This window comes from Nuphar pumila, chromosome 7, assembly GCF_984573655.1.
Source record: "Nuphar pumila chromosome 7, dmNupPumi1.hap1.1, whole genome shotgun sequence".
Lineage (NCBI taxonomy): Eukaryota > Viridiplantae > Streptophyta > Magnoliopsida > Nymphaeales > Nymphaeaceae > Nuphar > Nuphar pumila.
Genome location: NC_143255.1, coordinates 123,965,157 through 123,985,386, shown reverse-complemented (window position 1 = coordinate 123,985,386; position 20,230 = coordinate 123,965,157). Strand labels below are relative to the sequence as shown.

The window sequence follows — 20,230 nt, the reverse complement described above, 5'->3', positions numbered from 1 at the left end:
ATGTAATCACAAAAAAATAGTCAAATATCATAATTTAATTATTAAATGTAATACTAAATTTTAATTCAAAACTCAAATCAGACGTAAATTCAAAAAGATTTTGAATTCATATTCATTATTTAAATTCTGATCTAAACCCATGATTGCAATTCAAATATAAACTCATAATTCAAATTCTATTTTAAATTTAAAATTCATTTGAAATTCAAACTCATAATTAAAATTTAAATCCAAACTCATAATCCCAATGTAAACTTAAGTTTAAACTCAAATTCTTAATTTAAAAGCTAAAGACAAATTCAAATTCAAAGTCACAATTTAGTTTTAAATAATACAAATTTAAAATTCAAAACAAAAATTCAAATCAAAACTTATATTTCAAATGTAACCTTATAATTTGAATTATAATCTAAGCAAAAAAATAAAACACAAATCCAAATTTTTAATTTCAAAACCTAATTCAAATCAAAATGCATAATCCAAACTCAATTTTAAATCATAATGAATAAGTTAAAATCTAAAAATTTAAGATTTAAGATTTAAGATTTAAAATTCAATTTTAAAATTCAATAGCTATAATTCAAATTCAAGTCCAAAGTCATAACTTAAAATAAAACTAAAATAAAACCATAGAAATCAAATTTAAAATTAAATTCATAATTCAATTTGAAAATCTATAATTATAATCAATGATTAAATGTAACATTAAAATGCATCTAAATTTCAAACTCAATTTCACACCCAAACTAATTAATGAATTACAATATTTAAACTAGTTATCTTGCAAATATGTTTCACACACACATAACATTTTAAAGATTAGTTGTAAGAATCTAACTAGTTATCTTACAAACATGTTTCACATACATATACATGCAAGAATCAATACAAACACATATATATTAAGATTATAATCAGTGGTTGAATGTAATATTGAAATTGATTGCAAATATCTTATAAACATATTTCATGCAATACATTAATGAATAAAGTACACGTCCATAAATACTGAACCATGTTTGTCACTGCGATCTTTTCCTTGGAGCATGCATTTTCTTCTCCGAGTGCCGATCTTCTACCTCCTCACACTCTTGAAGATACTTTCCCAGTCTCTCCATATTTGTCTTCTATGGATTTTCTGTGCACTCATCACCCCAACCTCCAAGTGACCACATCTCTTGCTTTTTTTAGTCGAGTATTGAGGTTAACAACTGCCGCAAATACAGTCAATGACTTCATCAACTTCTTCACCACTGACTACACACATGAATCCCCATCTTTAGATGCTTTCTGGATGAGAAACATGATTTAGGAAAAAAAATTCAACCTTTTCTGCAACTTTAACAATTGTTCTTACCGCCACTGAAGGTGTTAGTTGCTTCTTATTTGAGTGCAAATTTTTGGGTCATATCTTAGTCATGTTGCATTTATTATGAAATATGTTTGACACTCATACTTTTGGCCGTGAAGTAGGTTCCCTGTCTATCCACGTGTCAAGACTTCTCCGTACAGGATAGTAGGTCTGATCAACCAGTGGGTAAGCTATCAATTGCTTTGTTCCATTAGTAGGCATTGGTGTAGGTGTTGTTGCCTCATGTCAGTCTCTTTAATCATCATTTTATAATTAACAAATAAAAATTTTTCTAAAAAAACAAAATGAACAAACTAGTGATTGAAAAATCATTTTCATAACAAATATTGTAGGTGCATAATTGTATATTGCAAGAAAATATCTTTTTAGTTTATTTTTTCTCTTTTGTTTGCAAGATGAAAATGCCAAAAAAAAATGAAAGCTCATAAGGAAAATGAAGCAAACAATAAATTATTCATTATAATGGAGACAAAATGTTCACATTTATACTTTTCTTTTTTCTTTTTCTTTTAGATATAACAATCATCTAAACATGAGATCAGTCTTAAAAAAGTCATAAAGAAGATCTAGCAAAATAGAAATATGTATAACTTTCGATGATCATGAAATGTTAAGGATAAAAAATAATTTATATTAAATAAAAAACAAATATTAAAAAATAATAAAAAATAAAAAAGATCACAACATTGATTGGTTCACTATGGTTTTAATTGTGTAAAATAGGATAGGACCAATAACCTTTTACCAACTTTTAGAAACTTTTAATAAGGGGTTTTATGAAAAAGTATAAGCTCATAAGCATAAAGATATTCAGAATTCATCAATCACTTCTTATAAATAACTATATTCAACAAATTTAATGACCAAGAGCAAACAATACACTAAATACAAATTTTTGATAGTATAAAGCCCATGACCACATCAGATAAACAACCACATGAAAATGAAGGCATACCAAATTAAATAAACAAAGCGAGAAACAACGACTCACATGAAAATAAATTTAAAAAAAATGGAATAAGCTATTGAACATGCAAAGATAACTTGAGAACTATTCAATTCTTTGACAAAATAATGGATTCATGCCAATGTACATTTAAAATAATTGATTCATGACAAAAAAATTTAAAAATAATTGATTCAACCGTTAAAGTTGTGTTTACCTAAATATCTCGTTGTTGATGGTGCTCAAAAAGTCATCGATGAAGCGCTATCGTGCGACGTTGAACAAGCAATTGTGTCGAATAATTTTGCCAAAAATTAGTCTCACTAAAAAATTTTGTCGAGAAAAACACATGGGGGAAAAAGAGTTGGGGACCACAAAAACCTTAATTTATGCGAAAAGCCCTAAAATACAAACCATTATTTTTTAAAACATGAAGTGTCGCATTTAATGGAGTATTTACTAAAGTGAGGTTTACAAGTTATATTCGTGAAGTCGTATTGTATTTGCGGATGTTCACAAAATCTCCTTTTTATTGAAAAGTTACAAACTTTCTTCAACGTACCTATATATTGCACTAACTTCAGCAAGTTCACATGTGCGAAAGACAAAAAAGTCTTTAAAAACTCAAGAATCGATAATTTTAGATATGCGGATGATTTTGTCAATTTGGTAGATATTTTGGGAAGTGTGTCATTTTCAAGGGTAGTACAATCATTTTTTTTTATTTTATATTATAGTGTTTGTTTATGACGCAATACTCTTTCAAGGACTCTAACAAAATTCACTAAAAGATAAATTATGGTTTTACCGATTCTCCCACCAAGCCAATAATAGTTTATGTTGGATGCTGGTACAGATCCAGTGTGGCCAAATGGGTCTCACATGGAATCCAATGACTCACTTAAGTGGGCCATTGAGATATGCACCACCAAGGATAATGGTGGGCCCATTACACATTGGATTCCCAGCATGTTTGGGAATCCAATGGGTTAGTTAGGGCTGGATAACGACTACCCAGGGGAGGTTTAAATCTCCAGCCCCTGCCTCTACAGAACACACTGAAGAGGTCTCAATGTTTATATTGAGGATCCCCCCCTGAAGCAGTCCGTTAATCAATTACTCACTTCTCTTCTCCTCAAGTCTTCACAACGCACACCCTGGTCCCAAATCTAACAGTGGTATCAACGCATGGTTTTCGGTATGCACGGTCCCAACATTCTGATGTTTCTTCTTTGCCAGATGGGTCCTATGACCATGCCTTTGCTGTCGATAGCAACTCAGTGGTGTGGTCTCCTGTCCAGTTAGCCTCCCTGTACAACATCAACAGTTGGAGGCACTCCTTACTTCTTCGTCAATGCTGCAGGGAACCTCTACCATTCAAAGAGTACTCTGGCATATTGTGGACGGAGTCAACCGACCAACAACCAACTTCTTCCACCCTCGGTTTAATATTTCAGCAACATCATCGTCGGTGCTAGATGATCATTTTGTCTCCAAACATCCGATGGAGGCACCAGATCCTGGCGAGAGCCCCAATTTTTGGCAGTTCTCCCAATCCGCCTATGCGGCAGAGTCCCTCTCAGTTCGGTTCGGTTCGGTGATCGATTGATCCAGAGGTGGAACATATTCTTAATCAAGGTTCGGCTTCATCTTGAGGGCCTCACTCCTCCATTGTCATCGAACCCGTCGTGGATCACCATCGAGGAAGCGAGGAAGCTGCTGCTTCTCCCCTTGCCCTCTACTTAGCTCTCCCAAAATGAAAAAGCAAAAGCATAGTTCTACCTGCAACTACAATCGAGCGAGCAGATTCACAAGGGTGAGTGTGAGTCACTCAAGGAAGAGGAGGAGGGTGTACCAAACTGAGAGATCACTTGTTTGAGGCTGACATTGGGTGACTAAGCTTGCATTTTCGTCGAGACCATGGTTTCCCTAACGCAGGTCGTTCCCCAAATGCTAGCCCTACCTCCACCTATTGTGGAGAAGTAGCGATGTCCCGATCAGCCTAGTCAGAGCCAGCCAAAATTGAGGCAAGGCGTTGGAGCTTGTCGAAGATGTCATTGCTACAGGTGGAGAGGTTGAGGAATTCGTGGGTGTCGTAGAAGGAGGTAGGGGAGCCCACAAGCCAGGCGAGGTCGATATCGTCGGAGTCGACGAGCGACGAGGCATCAAAGTCAAGGCGGTAAGAGAAGCACTCTGCAATCAGAGTAGGTGGCGACAAGGGCTACAACCGTTAAAAAAATGGGAGAGGCAGAGGGAGAGAGGAGAACCACCCATTGCGTCCCTCTCTCGCTAGACCAAAACCTTAATCTAGCGCCTTAGACCAACTCGGCCATCTCAACACCTTTACAGCCATCACGCTGGCCATGGGGGCAACCTTTGCAGATGAACCGCATCAGGGGTTTCTGGAATCCCTCCGGAGAGCTCTAGGCATGGTTGCTATATTTGTCTTTCCTCCTCCTTGTTCCTCTCTATCATCAATGGAAGAAAACACCTATTCTTGCATCACATATACGCCCTCTTCTCGGTAGCACCTCAGGCGTGAGGCGTCAGACGATGAGGTCCACGACGATGATCTTGAGGCTGATCAGAGAGAGAGAGAGAGAAAGAGCAGAGGGTCGAAACCCTCTTCAAATCTGAACAGTAAGGGAGGTTCGTGTGTGGGAGAATCACTCATAAGGCGCTTCTGGTGGACATTGTCGGCACCCTCATTGTGTTGTCTCAACCAATGACCCAAATTTACAGGAGTTTCAACCAAAAATACGATGTGGAGTACTCAGGGGATGCCCTTTTAGTGGAGGCTTTGTTGTTAGTTGAGCCCACCTGTGGTGCCAGAATCACAACGGCAATTGTCAGAATCCATGGCAGTGGTTGTACCAAAACCCGACAGTGGTTGCCGTATCTCACAACGAAGGTAGGGGTTGAGGGCAACAGTCATCTTGTCCACTCTCTGTCCCTTTGTTTTTCCTTCCCATAAAAAGGGAGAAACCCTAAAGGTGCTCCCTTTTACGGGTGTAAAAAAAAAGGAGGGTTTTGAAAAGGGGAAGCGGCCGCCCTTCTTCCCTCTCGTAAAAAAGGGAAAACCCTAATGGGGTGGTTATCTTTTTTTAAGTAATTTTCAATATTTGTCCCTCATCCTTCTATTTTATTCTGACTTTAACCATCTCTTTTACAAAACAAAGGCTTTTATTTCTAGATAATTTCAAAAACAAGTTGTTCTTTGGATATTATCCGAGACAGGGTTACTATGTTCAATTTTTTTCAGAACAACCCCAGTTTTTGTAAAATTACTGTAAACCACTTGAGTTTTTTGTTTTAACTCAAAAAGTTTCAAAGTTTTATTTTAATATTATTATTTATTGTTGTTATCCAAAAATATTTTTAACTTTTTTGATTTTGCAGAAAAGTGGTTCTGGTTAATAGAATACCTCAAACAAGTTTGGATCTGGATTGGGTCAAGTTGTTCAGGTAGCTTCTTATAGACCTTGGTTGGATCTGGTAAAACTTTTTAGACCTAGTTATGATTTGGTTTATATCTCTACATTGATATTTTTGGATCCAGAAATATTGTGTCGGCATATGTTTTTATTATATGCATTAAAATTTTTTTTATGTTAATATCTGGATTCAGTATGGTTGATCCAATTTTTTTATATAGATTAAGTTTAATTGTAAAATCTTTTAAATATAATGTTTGAGTCTAGATTGGATCTGATCGGTATTAGATCAGATGTTTGGGTCTAGTAAGGTGACACAAACCTTGATTTGATCGAGTAAAATATTATGAATATAGTTAAATATGCATGGATCCAGATAGTTCAAATTGATTAAGTATAGATCTAGTTGAATTAGTTTTAGATCCATATAATATTATTGGATCTTATTAAATTTAAGCGGATCTAGTGTTGTATCCGGACACGTATAATTACCTTATAGGATATGGATTCAGAATTGATTCAAAGTTTATATATATATATATATATATATACATGGATTCATATTGGATCCAAGCTTTATGTTGAATCTGGGTAATATCAGGCTAGATATTTGGACCTTATAATGACATATATTTTGTATAGGTCCGAGATTGACATAGTTAGATGTAGATAAGTAGAATACTGAATATTCAATATGGATCCATTTGTATATGAAATATGTGGTTTTGGATATGGATTTAGATTATGGTCAAATCCTGTAAGATTCATGGTTTTATTTAAGCTTGTATGGAGATCAATTTTAATACAGATCATGTTGGACTTGATAGATAGCATCTCAAGTCAGATTTGGATATAGAATCCTACAAATCCAATTAAATTGGATATATATGTATATATGGATCCGGTAATGGATTTGAACTTAAATGTTCAAACTTGTGATTTAATTAAAGCCTTGTATTTGGCTAATCATTTTTGGCATATCTAAATGATAATGAGATGACTCTCATTGGATATGGATCTAAAGTATATCCAAATTAAATTTGGATATAAAGTTTTATGCTTAAACTTCATGATGAAAAATTAACCTAGTCTGTAAGTATCCTTATGATGGTGATATATCATGAAGGAAAAGTTAAGCTAGTGTATGTAAAACCTCATGATGTCATGACTTAATGCAAATATTGCTTAAATGTAAACCATTGAAATAGTGAGAGCTGAATTATAATTTTACATGCAAGTGAGTATATTTATTTGTATATAATGATAAATAATTATTATAAATGCTCCCTATGGTATGCTTGTATAAATGCATGAAGGGATATTGTGATTTTATGCATAAAATTCTAAATGGTGTTGGTCAATCATATTTATGACTATTTAGATCCAAATATACTGATCTGAAATGTTCAGGAGGTGATTAACATGTAATAATACACATGAAAAGTGAAAGTATAAACTATGGTGAAATTTTGAAAAGTGAGAGTATTTGTGTTTAGCAAATCATAGATTTATAAATTTCATAGTACTCTACTAGTATGCATACCTATGGTATGGTCATGGAGGAGCTACAAGATCCTCATGACTATGTGTGACCCATATTATGATATATTTATTTTTTATTTATGGATTGCATGACTTAGTATGCAGTAAATGATGAATACTTGAAATAAACTGAAATACATAATAAGAATTTATGACATGATGGAAAAACAACCTAGCTTGTCAATAGTCACATGATAGGGACATATCATAAAGAAGAAATCTAACTAGCGTATGTAAAACCTCATAATGTCATGAGTGCAATAAAGAATGCACTGGTTATGATACAATGTGGGTATTCGCCCCATATAGCAAAATAGAAGATGTTGGATCCTAGTATGGATCCAATGTAGCCAAATAGGTCTCACATGAAATTCAATGGCCTACTTAAGTGAGTTATTGAGATATGCACCACTAGGGATAATGGTGAGCCCATTACACATTGAATTTTCAGCATGTTTAGAAATCCAATGAGTTAGTTAGGGCTGGATAACAACTACCTAGGAAAGGTTAAAATCTCCAGCCCCTGCCTCTGCAGAATACACTGAATAGGTCTCAATGTTCATATCGAGGATCACCCTCTGAAGCAGGTTGTTAATCAATTACTCACTTCTCTTCTCCTTAAGTCTTCACAACGCACACCTCGGTCCCAACTCTAACAGTTTAAGGCAATGACTAAAATTATATTCTTAAAGAGCTAAAATCATTTTCTTTGTCATAACTCATTACATTGAAATCACTGCATTTTATGTGTTTCGTGTGGACCGAGTACTTCACCTAATCACCTCAAAGAGGTCTTAAGCAATGTTGTCAGTGTCAGTGCATATCGACCGATAGGTATTGTATAGGCAAAAAATAAAGGATCGACTATTTTTTAATAAATATAGAAATACTTAAAATTATTTTTAAATATTATTTTAATATTTTGACACGTCACGTTCTGATTGACACAAGATATTTTTTTGTTTTTTTAGCCGATTCAGAACGATTTACTTGAGAATCGGTATCGGTAGATTCACCTGAATCGTTGGCCAAACAATTCATATACCTATACTGACAACATTGGTCTTGCGGATTCTTGCTCTCTAATTTACTCTGAAATGAAGCAAATCTTTATAAGGATAAGAATCCAACTTGAATAGTACATTCACCCAGATCCATATCAACCCATTTAATTTGCTATATTATTCCCTTTGATAACAAATCTGTAATATTTCACAAATACTGTGATTTTATTGTGGTATATTCAAAAGCTGACACAACGTTGATTTTTTTTTTAGAAAGATCACCTGTTTTTAAGAAATTGCGTTTTTTTGCAATATTAGCGTGACAAAAAACAATGTAAAACTGTTTTATATTATTAGAGTTTTCTTTATAACATTTAATTTATATGCTTTCCAAGATTATTCACAGAAAAACAAAAAATTCAAATTATTTCAGAGTGTCCCATGCCAAGATTGTTTCCTGGAGCGAGATTTCTAGCATTGATTTAGTGTACGAAGCACTTGCATGGGTCCAGATGGGATGTTACCCTTCACAAATAAGGTGAGCATAAGGTCGGATACCCATAGGGATGGCAGTGGACCAGCACGGGGTCAAGGTCTCCACCTCTGCCCCCATCTCAAAATCCTGCCCTCCATCCCCCCATGGGTTTTGATTTTAATCTCTATCTTGGCCTTCATCCCTGGTCCAAACAAAGTGAGGTGACCCGTTTTCCCTCGGTCCATTGCCATCCCTAAATAAGGATTGGGTACAAGGCGGGGTGGGGCAAGACGGGGATCAGGGCAGGGTGAGGGAAAGCATAAGTCCATCCCCGCATGGGTTTTGATTTTAACCTCCATCCCTGCCTCCATCCCCGGTCCAAACAGGGCGAGGCCGTTTCCCCGGTCTACTGCTATCCCTAGGTACCCAACTCTTGAGCTCAGTAAGAATGGGGTCAGGGTGATATTTTTTTTAAAAGACAAGATGGGGTTAGATTGACCCCCATAAGTTATTATTCATCGTACTGGAGTTTTGAACCTATAACATCCCACCACAAGGAGACGTGCACTGACAGCTCCTACCAACCAGGCAGAGCCCCCATTGGTCTTATAGTTGACTGGTAACTGGACTGAGCCAAGGTAGAACCAAGATAAAATTTAAACGGAGTAAGACCTGACCCACCACCCAAACCACCACACCCCCTTCCGAAAAAAAAACATATATATAATTTCAATGGAACTGGACCTGACCTAAGCTTGGCCCGAATCCAACAAGGGGTAGGCCAGAGTCTGAGTCAGGCCTTGGGTCAAGCCAGGGTAGGCTGGCCCGTCACACACATAGGGAGTCCCAATGTCACAAGCCAGTTAGGACTGTCAATGGGTCGGGTTTGTATGGGGTACCTGACTCAAGTAAACTTCATTCCAGATTTAACTTTTGTGACCCGAAAAGACCCAAACCCGACAATTTGTTACTTGGGTGGCTCTGGGTACACCCATTGTGACAAATATGGAGAGAAATATGAATTTATCGCAAAAAAATCTCGATATATTCAGTAAAAAGATAAGAACGGTATTTTTTTCGCGAGATTTTGTATTTCTCGCTAAATGAACCTTTTTCAAAAGATCTGCGTTATTTTCGCGAGAAATAGAAAATCTTACTAAAATAACAGAATACATTTTTTTTTTGTTTTTTTCACTCAACGAAAATAAAGGACGCCCCAAACCCCTGCCTCTTTCTCATTGCCTCTTTGGAACCCTAGCACCATTCAGAGGTTTTGGCCGGTGAAGAGGCATCGGCAGTGGACCAGCGGGCGGTCAATCGGTGTCTGTGGAGTTGGAAACAGCCCGGTGAGTCCAAATCTGCTTATCTCTCTCTCTCTCTCTCTGGGTGGTGGTGGGTTTGGTGCAGGAGCAAGTGTTGGAGTTGGAATTGGTGGAGGAGGTGAACGTGGGTTTGACAGTGGAGGTGATGGACTTGGGATGACACTTTGGCCGCTCTTTTAGATGTGCAAAACATCGTGGTATTGTCACTTATAATGAAAATATCATGCTTTTTAAATTTAACCTGCAGTCCCCTTTGCTCCCGGTTTCTCTCGCCAGCGAGCTCGTTTCGGTAACCGATTTCGTTTCTATTTTCTCCGCTGTTTGTTCATTCTTGCTTGTATTAATTGCGAAGATGAAAATTAGTTATCGATGGAAGCAAGTCAATGGAATATTGAAGCCTATGTTGCCAATTCTCCTATCCATATTTCGTTCTCTCCTCCTGTTTTGGTGGAGTGGCATGTTTGGATTTACCCACTTGTCCAGAAACGCAGTATAAGATGAGGATTACATTGTGGAGTTGACTGCAAGTTCTGAACTTAGTCTGCTTTTATATATGAGGGTGTATCAAAAAAATGTTATTGAGAAAGCTGGGTTGAATTTAGATATTGCATTCTGAAGAACAAAGCAATCTCCTAATTTATTTCTAGTTTTTTTTTGGTGAAATTTGGGTGCGCCAGACTATCTACCCTGGAGTTATAATGCGTGGTTTTTTGGTGGTGTTTAGTTCTTGTGGATTACGACTAGCTGTGAACCATGGTTCGAAGCATCAAGAAGAAGAAACAGTTGCGCAAGAAATCAAAGGTATCTTTTTGTTGGAGCCTTCTTGCGAAGACTAGTTGTTTTTGTTACCTATGCTAAGGTATCGAGTTCAATTGTATAGGCACAGAAGAAGGATGATGGACCTTCAACAAGTGTTTTAGACCCTGCAAAGGTGTGGTTTTTTTAATAGTAAATTCTGTTTTTTTGTTTTGATCTTAAGAATAGCTATTTTTGGATAGGTTTGGCGCCCTGGCGTGGACTTATTGCAAGAGGATGAGGAGCTCCAATGTGACCCATCAGCATATGATTGCCTTCATGCTTTTAGTAATGATTGGCCCTCCTTGAGGTGTGTAGTTGAATCCTTTTGTAGCTATAAATTGTGTAGTTTGGAATGACTATGGTCAAGTTTATTATTCATAATGTTTCGTTTGTAATGAAAAGAGTTTTGTCTTAGCTTTAAGACCATGCTTTTGTTGACCCTGTGGATTTATTGCTACAGTTTTGACATTCTAAGCGATGACCTGGGATTGATAAGGCCAGAATTCCCTCATACTATGTATTGTGTCTCTGGTACTCAGGTGAGCTTCATGTTATGATGACATGTATAGCAAATATTGCTTTAAAATCTCCATGGTTATGTGAATCTATTGTTTCTGTGCTAAAGATGTTTTCCGAAGATTCCATATGTTGCAGTTGTTAAACTTGAACAACTGGTGATTGAGGGAAGATAATTGTTGTTACATGATACCCATGCATCTGCTAGCATTAGGGAGGACAAGAAGAGGAAAATATGTTCTGATGAATTGCTATAAAAAACTTATGTCACATCGGTCTTGACAATGAATCGGGAGATTTAATCAGCAGTTTTCATAGGTGAAAGTAGAGCAACCAACAGTTAATAACTTCATGACTTGGAGATGCTATGGTATCGATATGGTGATTCAGCTTGTTGCATTTGTGAATCACTTGTCGTAAACAGTTGCCTTGGTTTAGTCACCATTATGATGTAATATGTAACTGTGTAAAATCCATGATGCAGCGTTTGACTGTGATGGTGGCTAGAGTAGACCACTATTATTTCTTTGTTTTGCCATGAAACAGTGAGAAAGGAAAAATGCACGCTACTTGATAAGAGAGTGTTAGTCTAAAGTGCCATACTTGCAGTTTCATCATATTAGGCATGAATCTCAATTCTATACATCGAATGAATGCTCTGGATAATGGGATTACATGTTTATCTATGAGCCAAGTGAAGTTGACTGTGAAGATGTTCTAAGTGCGAGATGACTAGTAAGTTTGTGAGCTAAATGTGGTGTGATCTACGAGCATGAAAAAGCATATATGTGGTATATGAAGTTTCTTATGGTACTTTTTGATGTTTTTCCTACAATGCCATGATTTATCTATTTCTTACTCCTGTTTCCAGCTCTTAATGTTAGATTAGTCTTTCTTCCTATAACATACATGCCCGCACGCACACACACACATTGAGCTGAAAATCATAAGTGCAAACTGTGCCAACTCAATCTGACCACATAGATGCATTTAGAATGGATTGTTTACTAATGATCAAACCTTTGATTGTGTTTTCTAGATGTAAAATTAAGATTTTTGAGTCGTAAAATTTTGGTACATTGTAAGCCGTTGATTTTTGAAGCCCTTGAAAAGCCTGCTTAAATGTCACAGTCACATGATTCAAAATAATCAAAACACATGTTCTACTAAAGAAACTTTGTAGATCACTTCCATAGTGTCCGATCTACAAAAGAAGTCTAAACAATATGACAAGTAGGCTATTTCTACTCAATAGTTCACTACCTTCATTAGTACCAAATATTCACACACTATATATATGTGTGTGTGTGTGTGTGTGTGGATATATGTGTAATCTGATCTAACATAACATATCAGACTGCACACGTGCAAGTTTATCACGAAAACTCTAACCTAAATCTCATATTAAAATCAATTATGCAACTGAAAATAAACTATTATCAGTAGCTGAAAATAAATCGCCCACTGTTATTCATATGACAAATGGCATTTTGTTTATGACTGCAATGTGGTTCACATGAGCTGGACAGTAATAAGTTGGAGAAACATACATGTTGGAACCCTGATTAACAAACCCATTGAAAATCTTGAAGGGTAGGTGAATCTGATACCTGTCATATCTCTGCCTTGAAAAAAGGAAAAATAAAAGAACATAAAGCCTTTTTCATATATTGCTGGATCCTTTTTTATGAAACAACTGTGATCAAACTAAAAAAAATCTCTGCACATCCCTGCATATGTAGTTTACTTGTTCCTTTGTGTGTGTGTGTCTCGTGTGTGCGTGCATGCTGCTGGGTGTGTTTGTGTGCATGTGTGTGTGTGTGTCACAGGTACATCTGCATGTCTGGATGTCTGTGTTTGTCTGCATCTATGTGTGCTTTTTGTGCAGGTGTGCTTTTGTATGTGTGAATGTGTGTGTGCATGTTGTGTGAAGTGAAACCCAGGGTGGGATCTTTTGGAGGATCCCGATATCATGCATAGCACAATGTGCAATGAATTTATTGGAAAAATGTTGGACAGTCTTAAACATGTATTAAATATATATCGCTCTTGAGAAGGCATTCAGATGATTATGTAAGCATTCATGTAAACATGGGCATCTGAAACTCTCTCTCTCTCTCTCTCTTTATGGGGGTGCTATATTTTGTGATGCTGTTATTCCAGGCAGATGAAGCATCAAAGAATTCTATTCGAATAATGAGGCTGTCCAATATATCAGGAAGAAAGAAGCAATTGGTGCCTAGACAATTGGAAGATGGTGAGAGTGACTCTGACAGTGAAAGTAGTGAGGATGAAGGTGATGATGAGAATGATTTGTCCAAGGCTCCTACTTTGCAGGCAAGAATTATCCTCCTACTTGTGTCATTGTTTGGTTGGAAATCTGTTTTCTGTCATTACTTTTCTGCAGAGAACAGTTAGTTGCCTCTTTTCAGTGAATAATTTTCTATCTTGATTGACCATTTTTGATGTTCAGGTGCGTATGGTGGCTCATCAAGGATCTGTCAACCGAATACGCTCAATGGTTCAACAACCACATATATGTGCCACATGGGGAGACAACGGCTTTGTTCAGGTTAGTGTAGTGTTTAGATTTTAATGTGATTTTTTATTCCTTTAAAATCACTAATTATTGATCAGTCATTGGCTTTATTGGTTATTTATTTTTCTTGAAACTGAAAGAGGCATGTACTTGATACACCCACCCACACAGAGAATGTGACACTGATAAATATATTAGTGTCTGCAAATTAATTATACTGGTATTCCTAGAGAGAACTCCGTCATAGATTCAGCTCATAGCCTCATATACCCTCTTTCTTTTTCACAACTCTTTAGTGAGCATTTTATTTGTTTTCCTCCAAGAGAAGGGAGAGAAAACTAAGATGCGCAGTGTCTAACCCATCTTAATTTGGAACTTCTTTATTTTACAAATGTGGTGCAAACCATTGTTACAAATCTTTAACTTCAAACTGGATAAGGTTGGCCTGTCGTGAAACCACCTGGACATCGTGCTTTAGTGCTATTTCCCAACACAAAAATGGGCCTGGTTTGCATTGTTCGGGAACTATTCAAGCACACTCTGAGTTATGGTGTCTATCTTGACATTGCAAGCGGGGAAATGAAAGTCTGAAGTATGTGGCTACTAGCTGTATGAGCTAATCTGCTTAGAGTTATATGAATCTAGTCTAGTTTGTAGTTAGATTCAGTGGCTTGAATGACATTAGCCTCATCTGCACCCAAGCTTATATAGATTTGCAGTTTTGAAATGTAAAGTGTCTTTACATTATAAACTTGGGCTGGACATGGTTCTGGATCATATACGCATTGTCAAGTCTTAGAAGAACATGGTTACTCTGATAAACTAGTAATTTGAATCTATCAAATCATGTTAGGATTCAAGCCTTTTACAGAATATGAGTTGGACATGGATGAACTTATTATGTTTATAATCTTGCTTGTCACCTTGATGGCACTTCATGTCCTTTTGGTATTTATGTTGCTGCCTTGTGTTGAGCCAGGTTTGGGACATCAGTGCTCACTGTAATTCCTTAGCAGCATCGGACCCTAGGGTGAGCACTGGAGCAGTAGGCATCACTCGTCAAGCACCTTTGCAAATATTTAATGGGCATAAAGATGAGGGCTATGCATTGGACTGGAGTCATGTTACTCCTGGAATGCTTGTCACTGGTAGAGTGCTTGTAACTTTCTCCTAAAAGCTTTTTGTATTACATTGTGGAAAACAACTAATAAGCCTGTTATGTGAGAACTGATGCTGATTGAAAGGCACCTTTTTGGATGTGTAAAGGTGATTGTAAGAGTTGTATTCATCTTTGGACCCCTACATCTGGTGGAAAATGGGTTGTAGATAAGAACCCATTCACTGGACACACTGCTAGTGTTGAAGATCTTCAGGTATAATCATACACAACATAAAACTGCTCCTTTGTACTTATGCTTTTCTGGCCTCAGATTTTAGATACGTATGTCCTGTACATTATATAATTTTTTCTTCATTTTACTGGTGGTTAATGCAGTGGAGTCCAGTTGAAAATAATGTTTTTGCCTCCTGCTCAGTGGATGGACAAATTGCCATATGGGATTGTCGTGTACGGACCCATGCAATGGCTTATATAAAAGCACACAATACTGATGTCAATGTAATATCTTGGAATCGGTGGGTGAACAAATATTGTTGTATCTTAGCCCTTGTGATGCTTTTATGGTTTTAAAGAATGGGAAGCTGATTCTTTCGTGGTCATCTACAGGCTTGCCAGTTGCATGATAGCTTCAGGCAGTGATGATGGTAGCTTTTCCATTTGGGATCTTAGAGAAATCAAGGTATAGCATTTGCTTTCTTCCCCTGTCTGCTACACTAGTGTGCATGCATGTGAATTTATGGTAGTGTTGGTACTATATATGTGTTAGGATGCAAACTTTCCTTCTGCTTCCTATGGATATGAAATCTAATGATGTTGTGTGGATGAGATAGCTGCTTTTCCGAGATTGAAATATTTTGAGAATGGATTAAACCATCAACAGCCGGCTATCTTAATTTATAAATTTATCTTAATGCAATAATGAGATAGCATCAGTTATGACTATCAAACTGACAAGGAAACAAAAGAGTTTCCTGAAGGGTTATGTTAGCCACGAGACTTTTTTCCTATTCTGAATTTTCATTTTATATTATTTTTTTTTAACTTTTCTGCTTATATCCTTTTTTATTAGGATAGGGTTTCAGATCGACATGTGTCTCTCTTGCTCTCATGCTTCTTGGTTATGGTGTGGGTTTTTGCACTGAGTAGAATAATTGATATTCAGTTTTCCAGCTGATTAAGGGTGTGCTAAATTTTAGTAGCTCTGTTTTAACGCTTTTTCTGTGCTTACTCTTGGGGCTTATGACTCTGAGTAATATTGTGCCACTTTGGAGGAAAGTTATTGCATCTCGAGTACTTGCAGTTTCATGAAGTTGACTGAGACTATGCTTGCAGTTTCATGAGGTTGACTGAGACTATGTTCGTTCATCTTATCATTTATTGAGAAAAAAAGAAGGGAAACATGATCATTCTTCATCATTTATGCATGCTGAAGAGTTATTTCAGTGTATCTTGCTGTTTTCCTTGTACAGGGACAGGATAGCTCACCCGTGGCTCATTTTGAATACCATAAGCAACCGATCACATCCATCGAGTGGAGTCCTCATGAGATGTCCACACTTGCCGTTTCATCATCAGACAATCAGCTGACGTACACACTTACTGCTCAAGTTTCATGCTGAATGCCAAAGCTGTAGCTTGTTTATGTTTCTTAATTTTCTGTGCTCTTCCTCCAGGATTTGGGACTTTTCATTGGAAAGAGATGCTGAGGAGGAGGCTGAGTTCAAAGCAACGGTGAAAGATCAAGCAAATGCCCCTGAAGATTTACCACCACAACTGCTCTTTGTCCATCAGGTATTGCTCGTTTTCGTGTTTAGTTGTTGACACTTTAAATATGAATTTTGTTACTAAGCACTGCTTCTAGTATTAATAACAAAAGTTAGTGTTGGTTTTAATTGGATGTACTTCTTCAATCAGGGCCAAAAAGATCTGAAGGAACTACACTGGCATGGGCAGATCCCTGGGATGATTATGTCCACTGCTGCAGACGGTTTCAATGTTTTCATGCCATCTAATCTAGAGAAGACCCTACCGAGCTAGTTTTCTTAAGAAAACAAATTGTAATGTCCTAGTTTTTCTTGTTTGCTGAGAAATGCACTTTAAGATAAGCGTTGTGATTGTGGCATGCATTTTCTGTTGAGTAATTTATCATTGCTGACAGGGGGCTCTTACAGGATTTGGATGAATGATGCCTTGATAAGTTATTATATAGTCATATTTTTGGTACAAACCTTCGTTGCACATGCTTTATTCGTTCTCTTAACATGTTCATCCATGGAAGCGTGCAAATGTAGGTGCACTGTAATCAATTTATTCAGCTATTGGGACACTGACATCTACTCTTTATGTTTCTGTATGTACAAATGAAAATATTTTCTTTTGGGGTGCTTGGTGGAAGATGTTTCAGGACGCACACTTACAGAGATGGTATTCCCTCCAAATTATGGGGAGCTTGAATTGAGAGGATGTTTTGAGAACTACTAATGTGTTTTGTCATATTCCACCATGTGATTTGGCGTTGCATGAGATTCACTTCAAACTGTCTCTCATTTACATGAGATTCCAAATCACATTTGTATGCAACCAAACATACCCTAAAGAAGTTTTGGAAATGTGAACTTCTAAGTTAGTTAAATTGATGCAAATATTACAAACCAAACATCCACCTCATGAGAAACTCACATTTCACTTGCAGGCACGTACTTTTTAACACCATGTTGATAAGAGTTATCGGGTGTAGTTGTGTTAAGCCAAAATCTGAAGGCTTCATATGCCTTGAGTAATTCATTTGCATATCTGATGAATAAAAGGGAAAAGGAAGTGTCCCGTTGAGTCAAGCCTGACCATACCCAGTTAGATCTGGACAGGACCTGTTATAAGGATCAGACCCATGTTGGTCCAAGGACCTCCGTAGGTAAGGTTTCCAATGATTCTTGATCAGATAATGGTTGGATCCAATTTTATTAAAAATTATTAAAATAGATCTATTTTGGCACTTCTATTTTGTAAATTTAAGCAACCTATCCCCAAAGCAAGGAAAAATAAATGTGTATATGCCTTTGGTTTTCTGTCCAAAATTCCACAACTCTACTCTGAATTCTTACAATACTGAACACACAAGATTCACTAGGAAATGTTGTGTCTAGAGAGTTTGAGGCCCGAGAAAAAATAGGGTGTTCGTATTTAAGTTTGAATCTCATTAAAAGAAAATGAACTAAGGCTCTGTTTGGTAGCTGATCGTCGGAGTGAACACTGGAATCCACAGCAATGGAGGTTGTTTGGGAGTGTGGAAAAGAGGACACTGAGGGTGTTGGGATAGGAAATGAGGGCTCCATTTCCATGATTGGACTACCTTCGCTTGGAGGTGGTAATTATCAATTACCACCTTGGCATCCTCTTCAATTCCCTGACAACCCTCTCGACTACTTCATTTATCCTTCACCTCCACACTGGCAGCCTCTTCAATGAGTTGTCCCTCCCCAAAACACTAGCCCTCATCTCTTAATTGGGGGTAAGATAAACGCTCTGCTGAATTGGGGTAAGATAAAAGCTGGTAACAGAGTCTAGTTTCCAATGTATTGTCTCTGTTCCATGATCGTTGGCCTAGACCAAAGTATAATAGGTCTCTAGTTTGAATTGTTGAAGATAGTTCAAAAATTGGGACAACTTGATCAGGTAAAGCTCAACCTGCACAGACACAAACAACTTGATCAGTCAAGTTGAGCCCAAGTTTTATTTACAAGGGCAAGTCAACCAAACTCAGGCCTTTTGTAACCTCTCATAAGGCAAACTAATACAACCACGTTTGCATCATTTTACAAGATTGTCTGGAAGTAGGTAAACCGAGGCAACTACAAAATCCTACGTTGCTGGGTTTGGACTAGAATTCAAGGCTGGTATATAACAAGTTAGATATGATCAAGGTCAGTATCTGCATTCAGATCCGACCCACTTCACAATCTTCCAAAATCCTACGTTGCCAGTACAGTGATCATACTTACAGCAGGCAGAGCCAGCGCGGATCCTGGAGCAGTTTCTTCGAGTAACAACAAAAAAAATAAAAATAAAAATAAAAACACCTGAGAACAAGCTTCCGGGCATCTTATAAGCAGAAAATCGATACGATACTAACCTGAATCGGCTATTTTTTAATAAATGTAAAAAAATGCTTAAAATTAACTTTTAATATTATTTTGAATGTTTTAACATGTGTCACGTTCTGATTGACACGAAATATTTTTTTAATTATTTTTTAGCTGATTCAGAACGATTCACTTGAGAATCGGTATCGGGTCAATTCACCTGAATTCGTTGGCCAAACGATTCAGGGCTGATACCGATACTTACAACATTGGCTGTGACACAACAACCTCCATTGGGAACCTTCAGTCTATTTCAAAAGGAGATTGATTCTCCTACAAAGAGTAAGGAACCTGAGCAACAAGAGCCAAGGTGTGATCATGTGAGGGTGACCACCATGATTGATTTTCTCAACAAGGAGAATAAGAACTTACCCAAGCATGAGGATCAGATACTGACCTTGATCTGAATGCAGATACTGACCTTGATCATATCTAACTTGTTATACCAGCCTTGAATTCTAGTCCAAAACCAGCAACGTAGGATTTTAAGAATCACAGTAGCCAAGATTTTAAAAATCTTGTGATACTATCGTTAGATACAGCTCACAAGTTGTGAAAATCCTGGTAATGGAGCAAGATTTTATTTGCAATATATGATTTTGGCTTTTGTTATTGTAGTTCTTGTTATAGTTTCACCATCTTACCATCTTCATTATATTTTAGAAAGAAAAACAAAATGCAATTTATCATGAGATTATCCCATGTCTGAGAAAATCACGAGACATAATTGTATATATAGCATGCCACTGGGCAGTGTTGGGTCTAAGCCCATGATCCAAGAGTCAGCCGGTCTACCCTGGATCTAGGTTGAACTCATATGTGCCTGACCGGTACCTGGTCTCTGTTCTTCAAGATGCCATACTTAAACCTGTTTTTTTTTTGTAAGAACACCATACCTAAACCTGTTTTTCCTAAGTTTGAAGGCTGGATCAGATCCAGCAATATGGGTTACAGTCACATCCATGGTTCACCCCAGCCTGGGATTATCTCTCTGGTCTGTTGGTCCGTTTTCGAACTGGACGT

At 37.0% G+C, this 20,230-nt stretch overlaps 1 protein-coding gene across 2 annotated transcripts; it reads left to right on the top strand.

The window, feature by feature from the left end:
* The first annotated feature begins 10,015 nt into the window (after positions 1-10,015).
* On the top strand, positions 10,016-17,462 carry LOC149833310 (Transducin family protein / WD-40 repeat family protein). 2 transcript variants are annotated; one of them, XM_090012789.1, is made up of 14 exons: positions 10,016-10,119; positions 10,820-10,896; positions 10,976-11,026; positions 11,094-11,200; positions 11,354-11,432; positions 13,573-13,746; positions 13,883-13,981; positions 14,928-15,096; positions 15,215-15,321; positions 15,444-15,583; positions 15,675-15,747; positions 16,538-16,656; positions 16,742-16,859; positions 16,983-17,462. In XM_090012789.1, exons 2-14 carry the CDS (start codon positions 10,849-10,851, stop codon positions 17,103-17,105), a joined length of 1,407 nt encoding a protein of 468 aa, XP_089868915.1. In that variant the 5' UTR covers positions 10,016-10,119; positions 10,820-10,848; the 3' UTR covers positions 17,106-17,462. The 2 variants fall into 2 exon arrangements, with proteins under 2 accessions (XP_089868915.1, XP_089868916.1); XM_090012790.1 differs by lacking the exon at positions 10,016-10,119 and adding an exon at positions 10,223-10,292.
* The last annotated feature ends 2,768 nt before the right edge of the window (positions 17,463-20,230 follow it).

Coding starts and splice junctions, on each gene's coding strand:
- LOC149833310 (XM_090012789.1), top strand. CDS start 10,849: ATGGTTCGAAGCATCAAGAAGAAGAAACAGTTGCGCAAGAAATCAAAG. Junction 15,322..15,443: donor CTAGTGTTGAAGATCTTCAG/GTATAATCATAC, acceptor TGGTTAATGCAG/TGGAGTCCAGTTGAAAATAA. Junction 15,584..15,674: donor AATGTAATATCTTGGAATCG/GTGGGTGAACAA, acceptor GGTCATCTACAG/GCTTGCCAGTTGCATGATAG.